The 9141-nt window shown below is 58.6% G+C and overlaps 1 protein-coding gene across 1 annotated transcript; it reads left to right on the top strand.

Moving 5' to 3' along the window:
* The first annotated feature begins 666 nt into the window (after positions 1-666).
* Positions 667-6685, top strand: LOC149125809 (chymotrypsin-like elastase family member 3B). Its single transcript, XM_089299210.1, has 8 exons — positions 667-723; positions 1963-2048; positions 3020-3117; positions 3245-3373; positions 4752-4888; positions 5089-5231; positions 5810-5962; positions 6599-6685. The coding sequence occupies exons 1-8, from the start codon at positions 684-686 to the stop codon at positions 6614-6616; spliced, it is 804 nt and encodes a 267-aa protein (XP_089155336.1). The 5' UTR covers positions 667-683; the 3' UTR covers positions 6617-6685.
* Positions 6686-9141: the final 2456 nt, after the last annotated feature.

The following is a 9141-nucleotide window of genomic DNA, read 5'->3' as shown; positions in this document are numbered from 1 at the left end:
CCTGAACCCCCAGCCCCAAGGGCACTTTCCCTCGCCTCCCCTCTGAATGACCACCCACTCCCACCCGGGCTCCCACGCTTCCTCTGCTCCACAGCCCCGCCCTCGGGGTGCCCACAGCCTTTGCAGATCAGGGTTGATCTGAGGTTGTCTCCCCGCGGCACTCGGCCAGCAGAAGGAGGAGGACGGTGCTGTGTCAGCCACAGCACTGGAGCAGGGCCTGCTCTGCGTACAGCAGGTGCTCAACCAGATCTTGTCCTTGAGGTGGACACGAATACCGACCCCGGGATAGAGTTGGAAAACTGAGCTGCAGAGAAGAGAAGCCAGGTGCCAAGGTCTCAGAGCTGGGAGGTGGCATGGGCAGAGTCGGAATCCAGGTTGAGGGGTTCCAGCGCCCGTGTTCCTTCCTGGAGGAGGTGGCTTGTTCTGACGCCAACTTTCCATCCTGGTCCTGTTATCAATCAGCCACCTGGTGTCACCTGTGGAGCCACCTGGTTCAGAAAACCCTGGTTCTCTCTGTTGGTTCTCACTCCTCCATCTGCGGGGGGTGGAGGGCTGTGGCCTTGGACATGGGAGAGACCTGGTGTCCCACCACCTGTGCTGGGAAGGGGCCCAGTCCAGCCCCCTGCCTGCTTGCACTATATTAGAGCGCGGGCTCTGTCGCTCGTCCTCTCTCCACACTCGCGATGCTCCGGCTGCTGAGCGCCCTCCTGCTGGTGGCCCTTGGTAAGAACCCAGCCCGGTCTGTGCCCTGCGCTGCCTGGGCCAGGAGCCCTGAGATCTGCTCCCCACCCTGGGCCCGTAGTCCCAGGCCCTGCTTCCATAGGAGGGGTCTCAGCACGTACCTAGGGTATGACAGTGGGGGCTTTAGCTTGGTGCTGGGGAGGAGAGGGAGGGGAAGCAGGGGATGGAGCAGCTCAGGAGGACTGGGAGCAGCACCCAAGGGGGTGGTGGGCATCCTTGGTGGGGGCAGTGATCAAACCTAAGTGGAGAAGAGCCTGGCTCTGTGCTCAGACTGCGAGGGATGGAATTCCCACTCCTCTGATGAATGCTCCAATTCTCCATCCATCACTCTCCCCCACCCAGCGCCATGGCCTGTGCCCAGCCTTATCTCTCTGCCTTGTTACACTGCAGCTCAAGGCCACCTCCTCTGAGCAGCCTCCCCAGACTGACAGTCATGGGAACAGATCACATTTATGGAATCCTTACTAAACGCCAGGCAGAATTCTTAGACATTTCTCTTATACGACATCATGCAATGTTCCTCCCAGCTCCATGAGATCAGTACTATTATTGGCCCCATTTTACTGACCAGCAAAATGACCTAAAAACATTAAAGCAGCTCATCCCAGAACAAGGGACCATGCTGTGTTCTGAACCCAGGAAGTTCTATTTCAAAGCCTCCACTCTGTTAAAAAAAAAAAAGTTATTACTCATGTGTTTTATTGCAGGTAGAGACAGACCGGCAATGATCCCCCTTCCTCTGGTTCACTCTCCAAATTCCTAAGTGAAACCAGTAGGCAGTAGCCAGTGGGTGGCAGGGACCCGAGTCCTTGGGCTGTCACTGCTGCCTGCTGGGTGCCCATGAGCAGGGAGTTGGAACTGGCAACGGAACCAAAACAGAAACCCAGGCCATGGGTGTTCCGTGGAGTTCATTACACAGCACCAGGCCAGCCTCCACTCTCACAGCAGCCATCACCTTGGTGAGGCTCGTGGTCACCAGGCTCTGTTAGAGTCACACTCCGTCCTCCCGTCGACGGAGGTGGGTTTTCATCTCCATCCTGGGGCTCCTGGGACTCTGGAAGCCCCTGCTCTAGTCCCAGTGCTCGCTGTTCCCAGTGGCTGCTGAGGTCAGAGAGGCACAGTGACTCGCATGGGTCACACAGCCTGTCAGTGGCACAGCCTATTCCCTTGGGATCCATCTGGCTAAGTGATGCCTGTCCTCTCCTCTCCTCTCCTCTCCAGCCTCAGCCTCTGGCCAACCTTCCTTCCGCCTGTCCATCCGGGTTGTCAATGGCACCGAGGTAGACCCCCACAGCAAGCCCTGGCAGGTAAGAACAACACGAACTGCACGGACCCCCACCCTGGGCTCTGGACGCCAAGTCTGACTGCAAGGCCTCCAGTCCTGACCCCAGGGATCCCTCTCCAGCCTCCACTTCAGCGTCCCAAGGCCGGGAACCCTGGAACAGTCTGCGTCATGTACAGGTCTTCAGGTCCTACCTACAGCCCTCACTGGGCTGTCTACGAATGAAACTCAATCTGGGGCCAGGGGAGGGTTTCACTTGGGGTGGTGCAGCCTGCAGGGCTGAGGTGCAGAACAGGGAGGGGTCTGAGAGGACAGAGGGTCTTGGGGGCTCTCAGGAGACAGAGGTTCAGGGAGGCCCTAGAGGACAGAAAATGTTGGAGTCTCCAGGAGATCACAGGGCCTGGGGTAGGGGACTGGAGAGCCACAGTGACCCCAGTGGAGAAGTGACAGGGCCACCAGGAGCAGTGGTGCAGGTCGCACACTGCACATTGCAGAGCCAGCTCCTGTTTCCTGTGTGAATGGCACCCTCTTGATTGTGCAGTGCACAACCTACACAGCTCACTCACTGTGGGTCTGGCCCTCTCAGTGTGGTTTTTTTTTGTTTTTTGTTTTTTGTTTTTTGTTTTTTTTTTTTTTTTGACAGGCAGAGTGGACAGTGAGAGAGAGAGACAGAGAGAAAGGTCTTCCTTTTGCCGTTGGTTCACCCTCCAATGGCCGCCACAGCCGGCGCACTGCAGCCGGCGCAACGCGCTGATCCGATGGCAGGAGCCAGGTGCTTCTCCTGGTCTCCCATGGGGTGCAGGGCCCAAGCACTTGGGCCTTCCTCCACTGCACTCCCGGGCCTCAGCAGAGAGCTGGCCTGGAAGAGGGGCAACCGGGACAGAATCCGGCACCCCGACCGGGACTAGAACCCGGTGTGCCGGCGCCGCAAGGCGGAGGATTAGCCTATTGAGCCACAGCGCTGGCCTCTCAGCGTGTTTCTTTCTGGGTCTGCAGGCCATGGTGCTGTATGAGGAGGACGGGGCCCTGTACTTCATCTGTGGCGGGACCCTCATCGACCCTCTCTGGGTTATGACTGCCGGCCACTGCTTCCCGTGAGTTCCCCTGCTGCCCCTGTCTTGCCCTGCTACTTGTCCCTGTGGGAGACCCAGGCAGCTTGGGTCACTTGCTGGCTATGGGAAGTGGGCGTCAGGCCCAGACTGACCTCCCCTCCCCTGGCAGCTACACCGGGAACTACTGGGTGCTGCTGGGCGCGCATGACATAACTAACCTAGGGGACGAGGAGCAGATCATCCCCGGGGAGAAGATCATCGTGCACCCAGACTATGATGACAACGATGTATCCAAGGGGTGAGTGAGCTCCCAGCCGGGGCCTGGGCTCCTGTGCTCATCCCTCCGTGACCCCCAGCTGCATCTAGGGGACTCCAGGGACAGCTGGGAGGGTGGGCATCCCAGACCCAGGCCCCAACACTGAGCAGAGCCTCAGAGACCCTCAGCACAAACCTCCTTCCATGCAGGGGGTCACCAGGGCCAGGGAGAGGCAGGAAGCCCCCCACCGCTGCTGGGCTCCATGGCTCTGCAGCCCAGGAACCCTCAAGCACCTGCCCCAAGTCCAAGGTTTCCTGTGGTCAGCAGAGGTCCATCCGGCACAGCTGGGTTCCCGGCCCTGGGGATGAAGGAGGAGCACTGGGTGGAGAGTCAGGCCCCAGCAGTCACTCCCTGCATGGCCTGGGCTTCAGTTTCCCCTTGGTCAGAGGGTGACCTGCAGCAGGGCTTCCTGGTGGTGGTGACGGGCGGGGAGGCCCCGCTCAGCCTCACCTGTGTGCTCACCTGTGTGTCCGCAAGGCTCAGCCTTTTCCGTGAGAGGAGCACAGGAGGGGGCGGAACCCTGGGAACCACAGTGCAGGAGGGAGGGGCCACTGTGATGGAGACCCCGGCCCGTCCTGGCAGGGCTCCTGGGGCCTAGGGAGACCAGGGAGACCCAGGCGAAATGTCCTAAGAGACAGTAGTGCTGTGGTTCCCGAGTTGTGGTCTTGGGGCAGCGGCACCAGCATCCGCTGGGACCCTGATAGAATGTCAGACCTCAGGCCTCAGACAGACCATGGACTCAGAAAGCCTCGGGCGGGCCCAAAAATTTGTGTGGATTTAAAATTGTTTTTACTAATTTATTTTCTGAAAAGCGAAAGTGGGGGGCGAGAGGGGAAGAGGGAGAAAGAAAGAGAGAGATCTTCCATCTATCTACTGGTTCCCTTCCCAAATGCCTGCTACAGCCATTGCTGGGTTAAGCAAACACAGGAGACAGGAACTCTATTCGTCTCTCCCACCTGGTGGCTGAAATCCAAGCACCTGACCACCACCTGCTAAGCCAGGGTGCACGTGGGCAGGAGGCTGGAATGGAGCCGAGCCTGGACAGGAACCCAGGCACTGTGTGTGGGTGCAGCCGCTTAAGCCCTGTGCCGAGTGCCCGCCCCACACTGTGCTCACGGTCCCCCAGGGCGTCCTGATGCACCTGCAGTATGAAGGGCACAGGTGGACACAAGGACAACTATGAAGGCCAAGGGCTGGCGGGGGCCAGGAGGCCTGGGCTGGGAAGTCTACTCTGCCTTGAGTAGACAAAGGGGGGGACAAAGGAGCCTCGGGACCCCAGAGGTGAACCCCTGGAGCAAATGCCAGGGTGGACCTGGTCCAATTGGAGCTCCAGGCTCTGTGTGACTCTTCCCTCCCACAGCAATGACATCGCCCTCATCAAGCTGTCACGCAGCGCCGAGGTAACACCCGAAGTCCAGCCCGCCTGCCTTGCCCCCCGTGACTACATCCTGCCCCACGGGACGGAATGCTACATCACTGGCTGGGGCACCACCTCCAGTACGTGCTGACCGGGACAGGGGCAGAGAGACAGGGCCTGGGGGACAAGGCCAGGGTTGTATAGGTTCAAATAATGCAGGGCCCTGGAATTGGTGGGAGGACAGCGCCCTTCTGGTCAGGAGCGCAGTGTGCCTCAAATGTCCCACCTCTGGGAAAGTAACCCTGCCCCAGCCCCCACTCATTGCTCTCTGTCCCCACAGCTGGAGGGTCAGTCTCAAATGTTCTACTGAAGGGGCTGCTGCCCGTGGTGGACTATGAACACTGCTCCCAGTCCGACTGGTGGGGCTCCACTGTGAAGGAGACCATGGTGTGTGCCGGCGGCGAAAACGTCGCTGGCTGCAACGTGAGTCAGCCCACACCTGCTCTGGGTGGGCAGGGTCCTGGGGCCCCTCTACCATCTCTATGGAGGTGGGGGAGAGGTCTATCCTGCTGCTTCCTGGGAGGGTCCAGGCCAGGCAGGAGGTGGAAGAAAGTCAGCGCCGTGTAGACAACCCTGACCCTGGCCCCGGCCCCTGGCTCACCTGACCTGGGGCAGCCACCGTCCCTCATGGTGCTCAGGCGGCCCTGGCAGCACAGCATGGGGCACTGGCACCAGGACCTCCCAAGTCACCCACTCTGTGTTCTGAAGGGACCCTGAGCCCCTGTGTCAGAGGCGCGCGTGAGCGTCACGTCCATGAGTGACTGCGCCACCGGCAGTGGGAGCCGGCGTCTCCCGGGGCTTCCTCTCTGCAGGTCTGGGGCTGAGGTCAGCTCTGTCCCAGCTCATCCCCAGCAGCTCCTGTGGGACAGACCCTGCTCCCGGCTCAGAGCAGGCCCTGAGGCCCGGAGGTCAACACTGAGGGTGTGGTTTGCAGTCCCCAGTTCAGGTTCCATTCCTGACCCTCGGACGTGGCTCAGTCCCGCCCCCTCTGACTGCTGCAGGGTGACTCTGGGGGACCCCTCGTCTGCCGCATAGGAAAAGGCTGTTGCAAAGTCTATGGCGTGGCCAGCTTTGTCTCCGCCGATGGCTGTGACACCCCCAAGAAACCCACGGTGTTCACCCGAGTGTCGGCCTTCATTGACTGGATTATTGGGGTGAGGACAGGGCAGCAGGGAGGGCTGCGGATGAGGGCTGTCCTGAGAGGGGCTGGGGCACAGGGAGGAGGGGCACATCCTGGGAGGGGCTGCAGGGGTCCCGGGAGGGCAGGGGGGTGGGGCCTTGGGGACATGGCAGAGGGCAGGGGATGAGCTCTGCCCTGCATGGTCCCAGGAATCAGCAGGCTCTGGGTGGAGTTTGCACCTCCTGACTCAGGAGGGCTTCTCAGGGGTGTGCTCTGGTCAGGTCCTTACTTGTCACAGAGCACAGAGGGCCACGGCGCCCCCTGCTGGGGGAGACTGAAGTGAGCCATAATGGTGAAGGCTGTGAGAGCCAGGGGAAGCTGAGCCCCTTAGTGTCATCTGGGGACAGCTGGTCAGAGAGGGTCAGTGTTGTCCATGGTGACCGCAGTGAGCACCGTATAGACTGGGAGGATGAGCACCAGGACTGGGCTGGGGCCTTGGTGATGGTTGAATCAGGACCCCACAGGGTGAGTGCTGGGATCACCACTCCCATTAGAGAAGGCAAGTGACTCCCCCAGGGCCACATGGAGAGTAAGTGGGGGCTGGGAGCTACCCCAGTTCCACGGACTCGAGATCCTGCCACCCTCACTCCACTCTTCTGTCTTTTCCCAGACCATTGCAAACAACTAGCACCAAGGCCCGGCTACCCGTGCTGACCCCCGTCCTATGTAAAGAATAAAGTGCTCTCTCAAGTCCCGAGTGGATCTGTGTCCGTCAGTGACTTCCCCCTGGCCGGGTCCTAAACCTGAGAGCTGATTTGCAGAGGAGACCAGAGCCCCCTCTCCTGGGAGGACCAGGACCGCAGGAGAGAATTTGGAATCCTGATGGGAGAACAACCCTCTTGTTTGTCCTCGGCTGGGGGTTCTCATTGTGGAAACTGAGGCAGGAAAGCTGGGACAAGGAGGTCACCCCAGCACAGAGTCTCACAGAGAGCAGTGGCTTCTCCATGCAGACCTAACACAGTGACACCTGTGGGAGACTGAGCCTGCGCCCTCTTGCCTTGTGGTAGACTGGAAGGACCGGGGATTTTCTGCTTTCATTGAGTGGGAGGAGAATGAGGCTTTGGTCATTCACTCATTCAGTATCATTCATTCCTTACTTCAGAGGCCGGCTCTGAGAGGGAGGGGCATGTGGATGTTTCTCTAAAGTTGTTGATTATTAAACAGAAGCGAGCAGTCAGGGGCATTCAGTGAACACTGACTGCCTGCCTGGCAATGACAGGCTCAGGGCTGGGTGTCCACGGGGGAGTGGGACTATCCTAGTGAGAGCCCTGGCTGCAGGGCGAGGAGGCACCCACACAGGCACGGGGACTCGGTTTCCGCAAGCAGTCCTGGAGGTCAGAGCGCCCTCTGCTGTGCAGGCGGAAGAAACACACACGGCCCAGTCCCTGCAGCTCCTGTTCCTCCTGAGCTCCCAGAATGAAGAATGAAGCTCCCCAGCAAGGACACGGTCAGTCCCTGTCAGTGTGAGCGTGTTCCCTTCCTCTAACGGGTACACTCTTGCATCCAGTGTTTGGTGAAGCAGGTTACGCCACGGCTTGCAGCACTGAGCTCCCAAATAGGCACCAGTTTGCATCCTGGCTACTCCGCGTCAGATCCATTTCCCTTTTAATGGGCCTGGGAAACAGGGGTAAATGGCACAGGTCCACGGCCCTGTCAGCCATGTGAGAGACCAGTGTGGAGTGCGAGTCTCCTGGCTTCTGCGCTGGACAGCCCTGGCTGTTGTGGTCTTATGGGGAGGCACTAATGGATGGAATATCTTCTCTCTCTCTCTCTCTGTCTCTCTCTCTCTCTCTCTCCCCCCCCTCTCTCCCCTCCTCTGTCACTGTTTTGCAAATCAATAAATTAATCTTTGACAAGAACAACTGTCTATCCCTCTGTAGCTGTATCTATATCTATCTATATGTGTTTATATACTATTTTCAGAGGAGCTGGTGTTTGATCTGGTGAGTAATACACCCGTGTCCTACACTGTAGTTAGTGCCTGGGTTCCGCATCCTGGGGAGAACGTGTGGGGCTTCTGGAACCACAAGACACTGGTCTTTCCGACCGAGGCAGACACACAGGACTGGTGACCAGTAACCTGCAAGCGTGGCCAACCAGAGCAGGGCTGTGTAGGCTCAGGGTCCCCTTCCTCCTGAGGGTCGGAGAAGGGCCGTTGGAGGATTTTCCAAAACAGCTTCAGGATGAAGGGCACGGAGCTGTGGTGGGCAGGGGCGGGCCCTGCAGGGGACCTGGGTGCAGCCTCAGGGGAGGGCGGGGAACTGCTGTGACCCCTTCTCACCACACATGGGCAGCAGAGAGTCAGGAAACCTTGGCCAAAAACTGCCAAGGATTTGACACACATAAGTTTTCCTTTTAAAAATTCTTCAAGGGGCCAGCATTGTGGCATAACAGGTAAAGCTGCTGCCTGCGATGCCTGCATCCTGTATGGGCGCCGGTTCAAGTCCTGGCTGCTCCACTTCCGATCCAGCTCCCTGGAAGCTAGATAGGAAGCAGCAGAAGATGGCCCAGGTCCTTAGTACCTTGCACACACGTGGGAGAACTGGATGAAGCTCCTGGCCCCTAGCTTCCATGTGGCCTGGACCTAGCCATTGTGGCCATTTGGAAGTGAAGCAGCAGATAAAAGATTTCTCACTTTCTTTTTCCTCCCTCTTTCTGTAAGTCTCTCTCTCAAATAAATAAAATAATTTCAATAAAAAAATCTTCAAGTCTCATGAATTCAAATCTTTTAAATAACATCTAGTTAATAACTTAGTTTTCTGGGAAGGGCATTTGGGCACAGTGACTTAAGCCACCTGCTGTGGATCAAGTATCCATTGTTCAAGGTCTCCACTCAGCAGCTGCAGACTCACTAGGAAAACCAATCCGGATCTTGTTCTCTGGTTGAAAACACTACCAGGGCTCCCTGTGGGCCTGGGCGCCTGCCCTTCAGGGTTCTCTGCCCCGTCTCTGCCCCACCTCCACAGAAGCCCCAGCCCTAGGAGTGCCCCTCACTGTGTTGTGCTTGGGCTGGAGCAGGTTGGATTTCCAGGTGCCCAGATCAGCAGGTGTGGGGGGCGGTGAAAGAGGAAGAGGTGAGCCAGAGCGGAGCCGCAGGCCCAGCTTGGGGTTGGGATTGAAGGGGAACAAGCTTCTCTCTATGGATGCACTGTG

The sequence above is a fragment of the Oryctolagus cuniculus genome, chromosome 7, assembly GCF_051225735.1.
Source record: "Oryctolagus cuniculus isolate XC-2025 breed Fujian yellow rabbit chromosome 7, ASM5122573v1, whole genome shotgun sequence".
Lineage (NCBI taxonomy): Eukaryota > Metazoa > Chordata > Mammalia > Lagomorpha > Leporidae > Oryctolagus > Oryctolagus cuniculus.
This window is presented reverse-complemented; position numbering and strand designations above follow the sequence as displayed.

Excerpts from the sequence above, each read along its gene's own strand:
- LOC149125809 (XM_089299210.1), top strand. The coding sequence starts at position 684 with ATGCTCCGGCTGCTGAGCGCCCTCCTGCTGGTGGCCCTTG. Across the intron at positions 4,889-5,088 it reads TGGCTGGGGCACCACCTCCA|CTGGAGGGTCAGTCTCAAAT; the intron begins GTACGTGCTGAC and ends CTGTCCCCACAG. Across the intron at positions 5,232-5,809 it reads AAAACGTCGCTGGCTGCAAC|GGTGACTCTGGGGGACCCCT; the intron begins GTGAGTCAGCCC and ends TGACTGCTGCAG.